At 33.6% G+C, this 19024-nt stretch overlaps 1 protein-coding gene and 1 pseudogene across 1 annotated transcript; both read right to left on the bottom strand.

Annotated features, from left to right (window-relative positions):
- Window positions 1-9825: 9825 nt before the first annotated feature.
- On the bottom strand, window positions 9826-10743 carry LOC132057849 (uncharacterized). The gene is made up of 2 exons (XM_059450440.1): window positions 10645-10743; window positions 9826-10545 (listed from the first exon to the last, which is right to left on the bottom strand). Exons 1-2 carry the CDS (start codon window positions 10741-10743, stop codon window positions 9826-9828), a joined length of 819 nt encoding a protein of 272 aa, XP_059306423.1.
- A 7325-nt stretch (window positions 10744-18068) lies between these two features.
- On the bottom strand, window positions 18069-18677 carry LOC132058428 (H/ACA ribonucleoprotein complex subunit 3-like protein; annotated as a pseudogene).
- Window positions 18678-19024: the final 347 nt, after the last annotated feature.

Below are 19024 nucleotides of genomic sequence, written 5' to 3'. Positions count from 1 at the left end.
AAATTCTGTCTTTCTCAAAGCAAAAGTCATATCTTGAAGCGATCTTCCTCAAGATCAATTCAAAATATCAAAGTATTGCCCGACATTCTTGGCGATCAAATACATCGCAAGGAGGTCCAAATCATCCTACATTCAAGATATACACTACTAACGGCCCTCGAATCATAGAAAAATTTAGAAGAGAAAAATCAAAGTAATACATACAGATTTGTAATAACAACGTTGATAAATGAAATCACTCTTTTTACTTATTTTGTGATTGCAGTTTATTTTCCATACTTACAAAAATTTATGGCAAACAATAGTTTAGTATAAATATCGGATATTCATATATTTTTCTCGATTGTGCTGACACATAAGTGTATGATGCCTTGCTGTATGTGATGTTGATCTCTATAACTCTTCAGAAAGGAAAAGGATGAATTTGTTTTTGCATTTCCTTTGCGTCGGGAATCACGGGCTTTGTTCCTACCTAGTCTTGGGACCTACCCACCTTTGCTTACCTATATTATAAGGTATTAGTATGCATATATACATGGCTTAATTCTTGAAAACATAGTTATATTATATATACTTAATTTGGGGTATTGAAGCATGAAAGAATAAAATCAGTGTCGTTGGTGGTTTAATTAGTTGGAAAACATGAAATGACTCAGCAAAGACCTAATATAGACATCATTATGCATTAGGCTTGATTAAGTTGAATCTCAAAAACTAAAGATCAAGGGAATACTCAATTGTTTAAAAGGAACATAAATGCTAGTCGGATATGTACAAATAGGAAGAGAGATTAATAGTCTCTATAGTTGAATGAAAACATATGTGAACTCATTAGCTTAAGGAAAACCAATGTGAACAAAAGGTTAATATAAAAAAGAATCAAAAATCATGATTTGTCAAACTTAGGAAGGGTGCAACTTCCGGGATTCTTCAATAAAAATGAATTTAAAGAAAAATAGAATTGTTTGAAATGTTCTTTTTATTTATTTTTCTTGTAATTTAATTTCAATACGATAATGTCAAATTAGGCATTGGCCTAACTCACACCCCCAAAAACACCTCACGCCCAACATCGGAAACAACGAATTGGGTGGGTCTGGCTTTGATACCATGTCAAATCAGGTATTGAGCCTAACCCATACACCAAAAGCTAACTCATGAGCAAATTATTTTCCAAGTCCATATAAGGAGACCATGTACCCTTTAACCCATCAAAGTGGGACTCTTAACAATAAGCATATACTTCTTACTTTTTTAAGGATGAAACTGAAACAAATGCACATCCAAAAGTCATCAAATTTCAGCAATTCTTGGAACATTTGTGCATAACAAACAACCAAAAGAAAAAAGAACTTAATGATCGAAAACTTTTTGCACTCTCCCCACGTGTGTTGGCAAGGCATTTTGGAGCTGTGATTGGAGCTTTGGAAGAAAAAGGTGCATAAAGTATTATAGTTACATGTTTAATTTTCATCTTCTTCTTCATCTTTAACAGCTATTACGTGGTATATTGTGTTCATTATCACGGGCTTCTTGAGTCTAGTAATGATAAAATGGCTGGCCCTAATTAATTGATTCCTTTTAACTAAAAATCATTATAAATAAATGAAAATTTGTTATCCATATGTGACTTGTGGTGCCACAAAGAAGTCACTCTTTAATTTGTTGCGAAGACTATCAAGTATCAACTACTTCATTTTTGTTTTAGGTTTTTTATATTGGAGAAATTGGTGGGGATGCAATAGAAAGTTTGGTCTATGAACTACTATAGATATACTGCATGAAAAGTTATGAATATGTAGTTGTATAATAAATGAAAGAAGAAATTCGATCGCGAGTTGAACTGCTGTTCAGTTAAAGATTCTTTACGTACATTTGTGTGTACCTTGATTTATTTGATTATAACTATCTTTAAAAAATTAGAGAAGGGAAAAAAAAAACTTTGAATAACTAAACGTGAAGTCTAATGTAGTTTCAAAAAGAGCCCTTATTCAATTAATTCGAATTTTTCCATTTTTGTTTAAGAAACCAGGAATATTAATATGGAGAAACTAAAATCGATTTGTTGAAAGGAAAGGAATTATGACAATATCAAGTTATTTAAATGATCAAAAATCAAAATTAACCAAATCGTTAAAATTATTGGAAAAGATTTACAAAGTTTAGAAAGCCTAAAATGTCATATGGGTAGTATTCCATCTTTTCTGTTAAAAACTCCAAAGTGGCTAAAAGTATTAATTATAATTAACGTTCAATATCTTGATACAAATAGGTGAAACACAAATAGTAGTTCCTTACGAATTACCCCTCCTAGGTTTCCCATAGGGGTACTTAAACCCTCCCCCCCCCCCCCCCACACCTTTAAAAATATTTATATAATCCTCTCAAAATTACGGATTAAATTAGCATTTTCTTCTAAACTAACACAGCCAGGAAAAAACAACGGTATCCTTCTTTTAAATAATGTTCTTGTTTCTTATTTTCATTTTCTACAGTCATTTTTTGATATCTAAGTTAATTATTAATGGCTCATTTGGATATATAGAAAAAGTTTCACTTAATTGTATAACTTTAAAAATAGTATTCGCAGATTCGAAAGCTAAGGTTAAGGTGATTATGTGTTGCAAACATAAACGTGATGGGGGTAATCCCTAATTCGGAAAAGGCTCAAATATGCCATCCAACTATCGGAAATGGCTCATTTATGCCACTCGTCAATAGTTTGGCTCATTTATGCCATCGAACTATAGGAAATAGCTCATTTATGCCATCGAACTATAGGAAATGGCTCATTTATGCCACTTACCAATAGTTTGACTCATTTATGTCATCGCCCGTTACCAAAATGACTCATCCATGTCATTTTTCATTAATGTCGGTTTTATAATATCAGATATGACACGTGGCCTCCAAATAGAGGTCTACGTCGTTTAATTAAACCAGTCTAATTTTAAATACCAAATTAATAAAAAATCCGACCCATACACCTTACCCACCCACAACCATAATCTAGTTGGAGGCCACGTGTCATATCTGGTATTATAAAACCGGTGCTAATGAAAAATGGCATGGATGAGTCATTTTGGTAACAGGCGATGGCATAAATGAGTCAAACTATTGATGAGTGGCATAAATGAGTCATTTCCTATAGTTCGATGGCATAAATGAGCCAAACTATTGACGAGTGACATAAATGAGCCATTTCTGATAGTTGGATGACATATTTGAGCCTTTTCCGAGACTCCATGAATTAATATCTTATTGGTAAAAGTAGTGATCTTGTTCTGAAAATATTCACTGCAGAACACCATCCAGTGAAGTCAACCCCTAAAACAAGTTTTGTTTTCTTTTCCATTACGCTAATTTTTAATAACATAAATATATGTAATTGTATATATTAGATGTATATATAATTGGCGCTGTTATATAAATAAGTTACATAGGAATATGTGTGCCTATTAATGCGGATCTAGCATTCTTTGAGAATGAGCATGTCTGTCGTCTTATGCTTCTTATTTTAATATTATTACTAATCCAATTATTCTAATGATCATCATACATGATGCATGTCGTCTTCTAACATGTTGCGAATGCATGTTGGATATCTCAAACCAGAAAATCGAACAAACGTAATTTTGACATTAGACGTGTCCAAAGATAATTATATTTTTACGTAAATAAGTTACGCATATGAAATATTTTGTATCAATCTAAAGTGTACATGGCTATTACATATACCCTACGAGACATTTTTTAATAATTATTATTATTAAAAATACTTATTTATTTATTTTAGAGTTTTATTATTGATTAGCAAAATACTTCACAGTTCACACCATAATTGTCCTACTATTACTGTTGTTTAAAATTGTCTTCCATCATAGTTTAGAGCTTCGCTAGGATCACGACAACTGCAAACAATTTGCTAATCACAAGGATATAAATTATAAATATCCCCTAAAAAATAATCGAGAATAAAATTAATAAATTTTGTACATTAATAGATATTTTTTTACCATTTTCCCTTGATGATACTATCCATAAAAAACTATATTATGACGCGCAATTATCTCAATAAAATTTTAGTTGTGTTTAGTAGTACTGAAACAGTTGTTACACCATGCTGATTGAGAATTCAACCTTTTTCCATTCAACAAAAAACATATATATTTTATAAAACAAAATATCAATAGCTGATGGAATCTGTTAGATAGACCTAAAGCTGAGTACCAACAAATTTCCTTCAAATTTCAATTGCTTACCGTCCGACTCTATCCTTTGACTGCATGCATCTGGGTTCAGTCTATGTTTTAGTTATAAAGTTTTTCTAATTGAATTCTTTTTTTTTATATAGTAATTTATTTTGTGGTTGCTACTAGGTACTAGTTATATTTCTATTCGTAATTAGTCTTTTTTTTTCTCCTTCCTTCAATGTTTCATTTTTTCCGTTTGATGTGTTATCAATTAGTAATTGAAATTCTTGAAGGAAAATTAAGCGCCGGTATAAACCTTCAAATATTGATAAATTCTTATTCTGATTCATTTGATATTTGATTAAGTATATTTAGTTTTGAATTAATTAAAATATACACTTCTGATTCATCTGCTTGTAATCAATTTTCACAATTATCTGCTACACCACGTCTTATATTAAGTTTTTACGATTAATTTATATTTGAAGATAATTTAATTTTAAAAATAATTAATTGTAACATATTTCCTACATAAAGAATATAGAAAAACTCATTTTAATTAGCTATAGATTAAATCTTCTTAGTCTTATATGTTTCAAGGACCAAAATCATAATTCATAATTGATGGATCAACAGCAACAATAACAACATACTCAGTGTAATCCCACAAAGTGGGGTCTAAGGAGGGTAGAGTGTACGCAAACCTTACCCCAACCTTGGAAGGTAGAGAGACCGTTTAAGATAGACCCTCGGCTCAAAGAAAAAATAATTCAAAGCAGTTTGGAAAAAAGATAAAGCAATATCAAAGCTGGGTCAATAAAAAGAAAAGGAACAATAGCTATAATAAAATATATGCTAAGTTAAGAACAAAAAGCAATAGTCAGTAACATAAATCGACGGAGAAGGAACTACATAAGAAATACTACGGCTAGTAATAAGGGAGGATAAGCAGGTCAACGCTCTACTACCTACTAACCTTTTGCTCTAATCTGTGTCTTCCACACCTTCTTATCTAAGATCATGTCTCCGTAAGCTTTGTCATGTCCCATTCTTAAAATTGAAAAGTTTGCATTCAATAAAATAGCTTATATTTTAAAAACGAAAATAAATATGTATATCTCTGTTAGTAATTTTCTTTTTCTTTTCCTTTTTCCTTCCTTCATCTCTTATCTTTTCAGTTTGGCTCTTTTCCTTTCTATTACAAAATCTTTGAGATAAGTGCAGTCTTCAAAAACATGTCCATTAACAAAATGTCAAAAGTTGACAAATCCGAACTTCTAGAGGCATTGTCAAAAAATTATTTAGTTGCATCACTTAGGACAAAATTAACAGACAATTCCCACTTTATGTTTGTCTTCATTTGCCCCAGTCGCAGCTCCTTTTTCTAGTCTATGTACTGCCCTTTTCCAAATTTTTCTTCTCTTTTCTACCCCCTGGAGAAAGGAAAAAGAAAGTAGTCTTGTCAACAGAACTTTTGATTAAGAAAGAAAACGAAGGATCATTGCATGCATTAATTGTATTAACAGTAATAAAAATATTTTCATAATCAATCATAAATAATGTAGATTTTCATAATAAACATTAATTGATAGTAGCATTGTCAAAATGCAATTAACATGATATAACAATTTGCTAAGATTCACTGATAATATTAAAAAAAAAAAAAAAAAAAAAAAATTCCCTTTGTCTCAATTTATGTGATACACTTTACTTTTTAGTCTGTCACAAAAAAAATAATACATTTCCTTATTTGACAATAATTTAACTTTAAACTTTATCGTTCACGCTTAACGAGATGATCTATAACCACACAAATATATTTGACTTATTTTAGACCACAAGATTAAAAAATCTTCCTTTATTTCTTAACATTCGTGTCCAGTCAAACTATATCACATAAATTGGGACGCAGGGAGTATACTATAAATGAATGTAACTTAAATTCAAATTTAGTGAGCTATCACTAAATTTTCAAGTTGGAGATCTGAGAGGAGTAATTACGAAAAATCTCTCCTTTTCGCAGACTATTTAATTTGTTTATAAGATGAATACTCATAAAACGTTTGTAGTTAAAGGAAAATTAATTATGTTTAGAAATAAGAATACACTAGTATATTCACGTCAAAGGCATATATGTGTCTCATTCTCATGCATTTTTGTGGTGCCGACACCTACTCAATACGTAAGTCGTCTCACCTTTAATTTTCTATGATATGTATGTATTATCATTTTTAATATGTTCTTTATTGACAGAATTCATACTTTATCTTGCAAAATTTATCGATTCTTTTTGTGATACAACTTAGGTTTTTTAAAAAAAAAAAAAAATTCTTTTACCTCTCCGTCAAAAAACTTTTTTTTACCTCTCCCTCAGGAACTTTCTCTTTTTGCTTCCTTTGTGACTCGAACTCACAATCTTCCGGCTAGAGGTGGAAGGTGTTTAGTTACCATCTGGACAACCCCCTCTTGTCTGATACAACTTAGGTATTATAATTCGCATGACATTTTTTCTCTAAAATCACGTTTATGATACAACCAGAGCATGATTATCACATGCCATATTATAGTAAATTGAACATATGTGAATATTGTAAAAGGAAAATATTCCAGAGTGTTATCCAAATTCAGTAAAATAAGAAGAGGCTATTATTGATAAAATTCTCAAAAACAAACACTAGGTGAAGGGTATTTGCGCAGGGGCGGATTTAGAGGGTGGGGGTGTTCACCTGAATATCCTTGGCAAAAAATTACATTGTAAATATGATTTCTGTGTTTATATACATATATTAACTTTTGAATACCCTTAGCTCAAGTAGTCCAGGGTGTTCAAAATTATCTCTAGTGTCCTATGTTCGATTCTCAGGGATTATATTTAGATTTTATTGTTTTTCAGAACACCCCGAGTAAAAATCCATTCAAAGATTCCATTACTGAAAAATGCAGGGTTCCAGTTTAGTTCTCTAAGTTACGTAAGTATACTTTTCATACGATAATAACGAAGGAAAAAAATTACACTATCAGATCACCTTAAATATTAGTAATTATCAGTAACCATCAATACATGATAGCATTGTTGAGTTTATATTTTAATGATTAACAAATAATGTAATGATTATGATTTGGCTGACTACTGGTTGAAAAACATAGTCCTTCGCGTGGTTCCTTTAATAGACCTGATGCATAATCGCAGTTAGATTAGGAGTCATCCTCGAGCACAAGTATTTCACTATATAATAAGTGACTTAATTAATAGCCGCCTAAAGGGAAAAAAGATTCTAGAAGATCTTGAATGTTAATAAAGAGTCCAGTGTTATAAGAAAGTAGAATCCGGCTAGGAGCATGTTTAATGAAAGCTGTGATTTTCAATAAGCTTCTTTTATTCTCTAGGAATAGAAGATATTAATTGATTATGTTTATCCAGTAAACTCTACTGGTAATGCTAGTATGTATTTTGTATTAGTTCGTTTTTATGCAGATTCGCACACTTACAATTGAGAGAATTTTTTAAACCAAGAAGCAATCCTGAACCCTAGAGAGATCAAACTGAAGAACCAAATTCGTGATTGGAAGACTTTCATTCAGTTCTACAATTAGTCTAGTATTTTGCGGTATACAGGTGGTTTGAGTTTTATCCTAATTTGCTTATTGAAGAAACATTTTTGTTAGGTCCTTTTTCATATAATCTTTTTTGCTTTTAGCCTAAGAATCAGCTTAGAGAAGTTGCCACAGTCGGGTGATTGTAGGTGTTGAAGGAGCTAAAGGAAGTCTCTTATGTTATATTTGTGCTGTTTTATGTGTAGTAGTTCATGAAAGATTAAGATCAAGATGAAGAAGAAGAAGAAGAAGAAGGTTAGAAGCTTGGAGAAGAAGAAACATTCATACACAAAGTAGAGAGAGAAATATCATGTTTATTGATCTTACTTCATTGATTTCACAAGTGGTACAATACATGTATATATATTCACAATCTAACTAATCATAACTAGCTAATTAATCACCTAGCTAATTGATCATTTACTTGCTAATGTACACGGCTTAACTAACATTTGAATAGTTAGTTACTAGTTTCAGTATGGACAATTTAGTCCCTAAGTTTGTATATTTTGTGCTCCAACACTCCCCCTCAAACTAGGTATGGGATATTGCAAAGATGTTGATCATACCTAGTTTGTTGCACAAGTAGTAATGCTGTAACTTTGTCAAACCTTTTGTTAATATGTCTGCTGGCTGTTCATGAGTGGAGATGTATTGTGTGTTCACTATTCCTTGCATAATTTTCTCTCTTATGAAGTGACAATCAAACTCAATATGCTTAGTTCTTTCATGGTACACTAGATTGGCAGCAATTTGAATTGCAACCTTACTGTCACTGTGAAGTGTTACAGGTTTCTTTTGATCAACGCCAAACTCTTTTAATAAGCCAAGTAACCAGATAATCTCAGACACTGTAGCAGCAATGCTTCTATATTCTGATTCTGCAGAGCTTCTGGACACAGTAGTTTGTTTCTTTGATTTCCATGTTATTACATAATCTCCTAGTTTAACAAGGTAGCCTGTTACTGACCTTCTAGATATAGGACAAGATGCCCAATCAGCATCACTATATGCAATTAAGTCTAGATTCTTAGTACTTGAGAGGAGAATACCTTGTCCAGGTTGATTCTTTAAGTATTTCACAATTCTGATGGTTGAATCCATGTGTGACTGCTTAGGTTCTTGTAGAAATTGGCTTATTGTCTGAACACTATAGGATATATCTGGTCTGGTCATAGTAAGATATAATAGTTTTGCCAATAATTCTTTGATACAGTCCTTGATCGGCCTGTGTATCTTGAGACATATGATTTATATGTTTCCCAGTCTTGGCTTGATTCTCATTATCTGTCTGGTTTTGCTTCTCTAGATACTCATCATATTCTTTGTTTGTAAGTTTGATGTTAGTATCCATAGGTGTAATAGATGGCTTTGCTGCTGTTAATCCAGTTTCAAAGAATCAACTCTAGTACATATTTCCTATGATGCATTAAAATGCCACTATTAGATCTGGCAAATTCAATGCCTAGAAAGAACCTTAGTTCACCAAGATCCTTGATCTTGAATGCTTTCTGCAAATTCTCTTTGGTTTCCTTGATTAATTGTAGGCTACTACCAGTTATTAACATGTCATCTACATAGACTAATACAATAATAATTCCTCTGTCTAACCTTTTTATAAATAATGAGTGATCAAACTGACTTTGCTGAAACTTATATTTCATTAGTGCCTCAGTAAGCTTTGTGCTCCATTGTCTTGGAGCTTGTTTTAATCCATACAAGGACTTCAAGAGTCTGCATACTTTCATCTCCCCCTGCCTCTTGAATCCTTGGGGTAATTCCATATAGATTTCATCATGTAGATCACCTTGTAAGAATGCATTATATACATCCATTTGGTGCACATGCCATCCTTTCATTGCTACTATTGATAAAACTATCCTAACTGTCTTTATTTTTACACTGGACAAAATGTCTCTGATAGTCAATGCCCTTTTTTTGGTTGTAACCTTTTGCCGCTAGTCTGGCTTTAAATCTTTCAATATCTCCATTAGCTTTATACTTAATTTTGTAAATCTACTTACATCCTATAGGCACTTTACCTTTGTGGTAGTTTGACTGTCTCCCATGTACCATTACTTTCTAGAGCATCTATCTCATTTTTCATTGCTTCTATCCACTTTGGATCCTGCATAGCTTCTTTGTAAGTTCTTGGCTCAATATCATTAGTAGTTTTGACAATGTATGCTCTATATTCAGCAGATAGTTTGCCATAAGTGTTGTGATCAGATAATGGATAGTTACACTGTGTGCTTAAGGACACAAAATTCTTTATCCACACAGGTTGTGTTTTGTGTCTAGTAGATTTTCTATCAGTATTACTAATAGCTATAGGCTGGTGTGTGAACTCTACTGTCTGCATATTAGTGGATAATATAGTATTATTCTCATGTAGTGACACAGGATCAGATGTCAATACTTGTTCATGTTCAACTTGCACAAAGTTCTCCACTTGTGAGTCTCTTGTAGCTATACTATCAGACACTATAGGTGTATTTTCCATGTTGTCTGCATGAGGGAACTGTATACTAGCTTGATCCTCATATTCATGCATGTACATATCAGTACTACTAGGAGGAAACAGTTTACTACTCTTGATGTTGTATGTCTCAAAAGGAAAGATAACTTCCTTAAATTGTACATCTCTACTAAAAAATATTGATTTCCCATGAAGATCATATAAGATGTATCCTTTTTGAGTAGTTGAATATCCCATTATGGTAGCTACTCTGGACCTAGACATAAGCTTGTCATTTTCCTGCACATTTTTTGCAAATGCCAAGCATCCTATCACTCTGAGATGATTCACCATAGGCTGCTTATTATACATTAGCTACGCAGATTTTCCTTGTAGTACCCTACTAGGCATCCTGTTGATTAAGTATACTGCAGCCTGCACATACAGACCCCAGAATCTACCAGGAATCTTTCCTTGAAATCTTAAAGCTCTAGTCATTTCTAATATGTGTTTATGTTTCCTTTAAGCCACTCCATTTTGTTGAGGAGTATAGTGGCAACTGGTTTGTTGTATAATTCCCATATTCTAAAACAATGTAGCGCACACACACTGTTTACAAATTATGTATCATTATCTGATCTAAACATTTAATAACAGTGCCAAATTGTGTCTGCACAAAGTTCACAAAGTATTTTAAGACTACACATACATCAGATTTCAATTTTAGCAAAAATAACCATGTCATTCTAGAGAAATCATCCACCACAATAAGGAAATATCTGTTACCATCATAAGTTGGATACTTGTATGGGCCCCATCATCTAAATGTACTAATTGAAATACAGCAGTAGTCTTAATAGAACTAGTAGGAAATTTTAATCTAGCCTATTTTGCACAAGGACAAACAATGCATGTATCTAGCTGTTTAGTAATAGAATCAATACTAACTTTGCACATCTTATTTAAGGGAACTGCAAACATATGTCCCATTCTTTTGTGCCATAGAATAATGTTGTTTGCCTCACTGAGCATATGATTGTTTACAGCTGCACTTCCAGCTGTTAATGCTACCTTTTTCCCTTGATTTAAAGACTGGTTCACCAGAATTTATAGACCATTTTCAAATTTACCAATCTCCCTCACCTTCCCAGTGAAGAGATCCTGGAAAACATAAAAAAGAGGAAAGAAGTTTACTGAACAGTTCAGTTCTCTAGTTATCTGAGATACTTACATTAAGTTAAACTGGAACTGTGGAATATGAAATACATTTTGTATGACACTTCTGTCTGGGATAGTACTAGCTCCAGTGTGTATCACTAGTGATTCATCTCCATTAGGAATAAACACCTTTTTTGGTTCATCTATCTGTGTTATAGTATTAACATCAAGTAATATTTTGTCTGCCACCATGTGATTTGTAGCACCAGTATCAATTATCCATTCTCTTAGAATTTTACAACTCATTAGAGCTTTATTTATGTCTTAATATTTCAGTAATGCTTTGCATATACTTGATGCCTCATGCATCTGTTTGACATTCATGATATGTGATATGTTTGAGTTAGAACTCATACCTTCTACAGCTGACAATGCTGTATCATTTTCACCTTTGTTCTTCAGAAGATGCACTATCTGCTCATACTGAGTCTTTGAGAAGCCATATGTGTCACGACCCAGCCCCGTGGGCCGCGACTGGCGCCCTAGTTGGACACCCAAACGGACTTTCATATCATATCATCATAATTTATCCAGCCGATATTACATTCACAATTTCAAGCAGGAGTGAAAACAATGCTATCTTAAGCGGTCACGCGTACAAAAATGTCATATCAAAGTCAGATGGGCGGCGGAATGTACATCGCCAAACATATATACACATATATAGACATATGGGCCGTTATGGCCACCGCAACAAACGGGACCGCAATAAGATGCAAATCATATACAAAGCAAACACACATAGGACCCTCGACCCACATATATGACTACATGTGCCCTACGAGACTCATAACAAAGACATATGACGGACAGGGCCCCGCCGTACCCGATAGTCCAAATATACGTAATATATACATGGCAAAGCATATATACCAAAAGATGGGCTCGATCAAAAGGAGCAATCCAAGATAGCAGTGGTGTGTAGCCTACACCGGCGGATCACCGAACGTATATCCGCACCGCGGGCACGAAACGTTTGAAGAAAGGGGGGCCGCACGAAGGAGGTACCGAGTATATAAAGCATAGAGCTGTAAATCCAAACCGCAAGTGAAATCGTAGTACAGAGAGAAAATACCAAATCAAGTATCAAAACTCGTACTAAAACATATGTATATAATACAAATCAAAATCATGCATAACGCTCGGAATGTGGCCACCACCCGACGCCGGTGCCACAACACAAAGATACCCAGAAGGTTTCAAATCTCCGTACAACTCCGAACATAACACATCATCACACACACATCATATCATAAGCCATATCACAAAGATAACTCCATATACGAATTTGGCGAGGTCTCGAAAACCGCAACACAAAAGATACTACCGAATTTATCATAAGGCGCACGATCGACAAAGCCGCCCGGATCCGGCGAACGATATCATAATAACATGCACGAGCAGAGTAGTGAGAGACTAATGCAATTCACAAGTAAAAACATTCGTAAAGACGTAGCATAGACATATGGCGACAATTTAGGCAAAGTATGTTTAAGTAATTGAGCAATATGGAATACATCTCACAAAAGTATTTCTACAATCGGATTCATAGTTCAAATGCATATTAGAACGTACTCGAGTCATTAGAACATCAATCTTTGATAACTATAATCATACGCTAAAGTTTCTTTTAGCGTCATGCCAAATAAGTCGAATGGACACTCTGGAGGGTCTTGGGGGCTAGTGGGCCCACCTCGGTCAAGTCGAGGTGGCATACAAAATTTTTACAAACATTAGACCCTATGGAAGCATCCATGAAAGATTTAGAGCAATCCGAGTTCGTTTGGGAAAGTTACGGAAGTTTTAACATCCTTCCAACGAACATAAGGAAGGTAGTTCAATTGTGCTGAATGAATAGTATCAAAAATCAAACTCGGAGTTCCGTGAGCAGAATTGCCCCCGAGACTCGAATCCAAGCCTAATACACCTAAGACATGCCAAAGGAAGGAAAGGGTGAGCTTTACATACCTTACGTGCGTCTCACGCTCACTTGAACTCAAATCCCGTTTCGCCCCGGAATCTACAAATGGTCACATTTACCAATTTACTATTCATAAGGCTTAACATTTCAACCTTAACCAATTCTTATCTATAAAAATTTGGGCAGCATCTCCCCTATATATACAACATCCCCGAGATTCAAACTCGGCCAAAACAACAACAACCATACCAACAACAATATAATTAACATTAACCATCGACTAGAAACGCATTCTAGCGTAAATAGTCTTATTTTCCAAATAATGCAACCACTCCAAATCTAACTTTGCATTTATAAGTCAATATCAATATTTTCATATTCAAATACTAATTTATGATCATTCAAACATAAGTCAAGAATATTCCAAGCCTTATAGCCAATATTCAACAATTCCATATTCCATCCAAAATTCCTATATGTGCAACAAAACCATCCCAACACATTTTCTACTCACTAATTCATCACCAACAACAATAATCTACACTTAAACAACTTCATTATCTTAATATCATAAAATCACATTAATATGACATAATTCTCTACATTCCATTTCGTGCCAACTTAACCCCTATAATCTTCATTTACATTGTAAAGATCACAACAACACAACTAACATGTTAAACAAAATAAATCCATCATTATTCATCACCAATATACCACACGGCCAACATGGCAATTTTCCAACTTCATCCAATTTTCATTCAACTTTCATTTTCAATACAAACTCCACAATAACCACAACTAAAATACAACATAAAAATTCAACTCATCCCAACTACACAACATAGCACATATACACGGCCACATACACACATGCACACCCACTTTGCAAACTTCCATATTTCCATATACTACAACACAAACAAACCTTCATAACATAATAATAAGGGATTAATTCTTACCTTTTTCTCCTTGGTTCTTCACTTGTCCAAAGTGTGAGATTGATGAAACTAATGCTCAATCTTCCAAAAAAACTACACCAAGTTGTAGAGGAACCTTGAATTAGTAGGAATATAACAAGAAAATAATTTTTGGAACAATATTTTAAGGGGTGATTTTCTTCTTGTCTTGGCCGAATGGCTTGTTGTTGTTCTTATTTTCTCTTGTTTTTCTCCTTCTATTCTTTGTCTTGAAAGTTCTAAGGGGTTTAATGAATAATTGCCCCTTTATATTATTTCCTCACATGATCAAATTATATGGGCTTGGATATTTTTTTTTTCCATTTTCTTCAAGCTATGGCCGGCCACCCCTTTTGGGTTGGGCTTGGCTTGCTTATTTTTTTTTTTTTTGTAAATTTTTCAAGCCCAATTATTTTGTCCATATTTTTGCTAATCCATGAAATCAATTTTCAAAATTTCAATTTTGCCCTTAGTCTTTTCCAATATTTCCACGTCTAAATTTTTCATAACCAACTTATATACCAAACAAGATCAATACATTACATTGTCCTTAATTTGTCTCGAAATCCCAAGGTGTCCAAAGGTGTAAAATACGGGTTATAACAATATGGTCTAACCTGATGACCTCCATCCACATTGCTCAGATTCTGCATTGAATCAGATCCATATCCAGTCTGTGTTGAGCCTAGTTGTCTTCCCTGCACCTCATTGTAAGCTGCATTTCTAGCACCAGAATTTCCTTGATAACTACTCCCTCCTTAATGGTTGTTATTAGTCTGTCTATAGTTGTGATCTGCAGTATTGAATTGCTTCTTCTTTGGTCTATAGTCAGTAGGATAGCCAACAATTTTGAAGCACTTCTCAGTTGAGTGATTCTTCATTTTACACAACTCACACCACAAATTTTGAAATTGACCTTGTCCTTGACTCTAATTAAAGTTCCTCTTATACTTCTGATTTCCTGAATTAGTATTATTCCTAGAATGCATTGCCACATCTACATTTCCCATGGAGATAGGATTAGTAATTAAAGATCCAGATGCTGCTACTATAGATTTTTTCCCTTCATCACTGGTTACCATACCATAGGCTTGGTTTAAACTAGGCATAGGACACATTAACAAGATTTGGCTCCTTGCTTGATTATAGATTTCATTTAGCCCCATAAGAAATTGAAATACCTTCAGTTTTTACAGATGAATCACAAATTCTTTAGACTTCTCACAGTTACAACTAGATATTGGAATTAGTGCCTCAAACTCTTCCCATAAATTCTTCAATCTAGAAAAGTAAGCAGACATAGAAGTTGTACCTTGTGTGAGTGTTGCTATCTCTTTATGTGTATTAAAGTTCCTTGATCCATCAATCTTATTGAACCTTTCATACAAATCTTCCCATACTAGTTGTGCATTTGTTGCATACATGATTCCTCCTAACATACTCTTCTCAACTGATCCCATTATCCAAGACAAGACAATTGCATTCACTCTTTCCCACCTATTCCACAATACTTCCGGGAACCTGTCTCTACTGCACGATCCATCAATCAACCCTACCTTGTTTCTTCCAAGAAGAGCAAGGCGCATTGAATTATGCCAGATTGAATAGTTCTCAACACCAGTTAGTTGGAAGGATATGATTTGAATTCCACTTTGATCAGCAGGGGATAGAAACAGTGGATAATTATAGTCAATCTCCACTCCTTGATTTCCAACATACTGTGTAGATCCACCATTTTGATCTGGTTGTACATTGTTCTGAGAATTATTATTGTTAACTTGCGAATTGTTCGCATTATTCACAGTCACATTAGGCAGATCTTCGATTTCCATTGATGAACACTATCGAACCTTGAAGTTCTTGACACAGTTTTTTATTTTGCGGAATCTATTGTTTTTAATCGAACTTAGTCACCAACAATCACAACTTAGGCTCTGATACCATGCTGTTTTATGTGTAGTAGTTCATGAAAGATTAGGATCAAGATGAATGAAGAAGAAGAAGGTTAGAAGCTTGGAGAAGAAGAAACATTCATACACAAAGTAGAGAGAGAAATATCTTGTTTATTGATCTTACTTCATTGATTTCACAAGTGGTACAATACATGTATATATATTCACAATCTAACTAATCATAACTAACTAATTAACCACCTAGCTAATTGATCATTTACTTGCTAATGTACACGGCTTAACTAACATTTGAATAGTTTGTTACTAAGTTTCAGTATGGACAGTTTAGTCCCTAAGTTTGTATATTTTGTACTCCAACAATTTGTAACATAAATTCACTCATTTGTGTTAGTGCGTTTTAGTTGAAATCCTATTGAGGTCGGTTGTGATTTTCACCCTTGAGCAAAGGAGAATTTCCAAGTAAAATTTCATGTTATATTTGTATTCGCATTATTTTCTCTGATTAGCTAGTTGAACCAGTATTGAACCAAGTTCGTTGTACCTACAGTTCAAGAAATTGTTACTCGAATTAGACAAATTTTAAGTGGTCGAAAATTTAAGTGGTCAAAAATTTAAGAGACACAATACCCCCCCCCCCCCCCTTTCACCACCACCACCACCACCACCACACACACACACATTTATTCAGGTGATGTGCTATAATAAGTACTGAAAAGCATAAATTCTTCAAATTAACTTCAAAAAATTAAGGTATTCATTTTCGTCTCAGATCAGTAAAGACCAGAACCAGTTTCTTCTTGGATTGAGAGAGCGCGATTTGTCATTGGAATTGGTTAAAATACCTGGACGATGTTATATACAAAATTTTAGAAAGATTAGAAGTGATTTGGACTTGTTTCAAATAAATTAGATCTAGAAAATGCCTCTATAATTTGTGTATATCACATTGTATATTATGTATATCAGTGTATATCACATACAGATTGTCATCAACGCCACTATGATATGTGTATGTAACATTATATATTAGTGTATTTCAGTGAGCATACGAATTTTCATGATCATACACATATCTACATTAATATACAGAAGATTAACATATATACGGTTTAATATACGCTAATATGCATAGGGAAATACGTGGAATCAACTTCAAGTTTTCAATCTGTAATTTATCTCAAATTCACCTTAATCATCTCTAAATACCTCTTAAATTGATATTCAAGCTCTTTAAGATGTTTCCGATAAAATTTAATGTCAGGCAGTTGAGATAAATCACAGATACGCAGATAAAAAAAAAATGAATCAAAGCTTCGATGGTCTTTAATGGTGTTTTTAGATCCTTATCTTTAAAAATTTAATGGAGAACCCGAAAAATAAAAGAATATTCCAACTCAACAACAAAATTGATGAAGAACCGGAAAAATGAAGAAAAATTGACCAATTTATCTTTCTTTAAGTGATAAGTTCAACTGATCATGACCCATAGGAGATATCCCTTTTCAAGTTGATAATATAGCCCAATATTTTAGTTGGGCTTAAAGTTGGTACAAGTTACAATGGGATCATTTGCACTTTTAGCCCTATTTTGTGTTGGTCTATAATTTTTTTCCCTTCAAATAGGCTGGTCTTTAATTTTTTGTCCTTCAAAATCGAACTTATACCTAGGAAAGCATAAGTTCATAAGTTACGCATCATAATATCCACAAGTTATGTCCGCACCCTAAAAGAACTTATGTCCCACTAGGCATAAGTTCAATTTTGAAGGGCAAAATTAAAGACCAGTCCATTTAAAGGACAAACCATGCGATTAATTGGTTACAATGTATAATGGGATTGTTACATTTCATTCGGATGATCCTATGAAACGAGAATTTGTAGGTGTAGGTTCATAGAATAGTGTAATGTTTGTTATACTTTTCGTGTTATAATAGCAATCACGAAGCACTTTTTTTTTTTTTTGGTTCTTTTTCTCCCAAGTGTTGACAAGGATTTGAAAATCACAAGATTGAAATGCAACGTTAGACAATGTATTACAATTTTGGTCTGATAAGCAAACTAACAGATGCAGACTCAATAACATAACTACAGGACATTCGCAATTTTAAGAGAACCATAAACTATCATAATGGAAGAAGAGAGTTCGACTCACGACATGTGCTTCGACTGGCCTATAGAGTTCTACATCTAAGGAGTGAGGAATAATAGGTTGTAGCAAAAGGTTGCTAGTACTTTTGCGGTGGTTTCTGGGTTGGAAGTAAGCCAAAACACTCCTTAAGAAGCACTCTCTGGCTTGAATATTTATCATCTGATGAAAACCGAGCTGAGTAGCAGATTCTGTGGCCAATCCTAGTGGTGATTCTTTCACTTAGTGATGTAAACTTTGTCACCATTTTCATTAATATAAAACTGGAGATACATCTTTCCTTATATCTTCTTTCACCTGTCTTAGCTAGTGTTGGGAGCCAAGGTGGAAGCCTGTGACGAATCGCGAAGCACTCCTGTGACGAATCGCGAAGCACTTGTCCCATCACTAATAAATAATTACTAATGTTCAGTGTCACTTAACTTAAATTGGAAAGATTAAAAAAATTATATTATTGTTCTCACAATCTCACTAATCATAGATTTAATACTGCTTCTTTATTTTCATCTTTTAGAGTTTATGTTCTTAATTTCCAGGTTTGAAAAAAAATTGGACATTATGAGACAATGAAAAAATTGAAAACCTAGTAATTTCTCTTAATATTTCTTAGATACTCAAATTA

This window comes from Lycium ferocissimum, chromosome 5 (genome assembly GCF_029784015.1).
Source record: "Lycium ferocissimum isolate CSIRO_LF1 chromosome 5, AGI_CSIRO_Lferr_CH_V1, whole genome shotgun sequence".
Taxonomy (NCBI): Eukaryota; Viridiplantae; Streptophyta; class Magnoliopsida; order Solanales; family Solanaceae; genus Lycium; species Lycium ferocissimum.
This window is presented reverse-complemented; position numbering and strand designations above follow the sequence as displayed.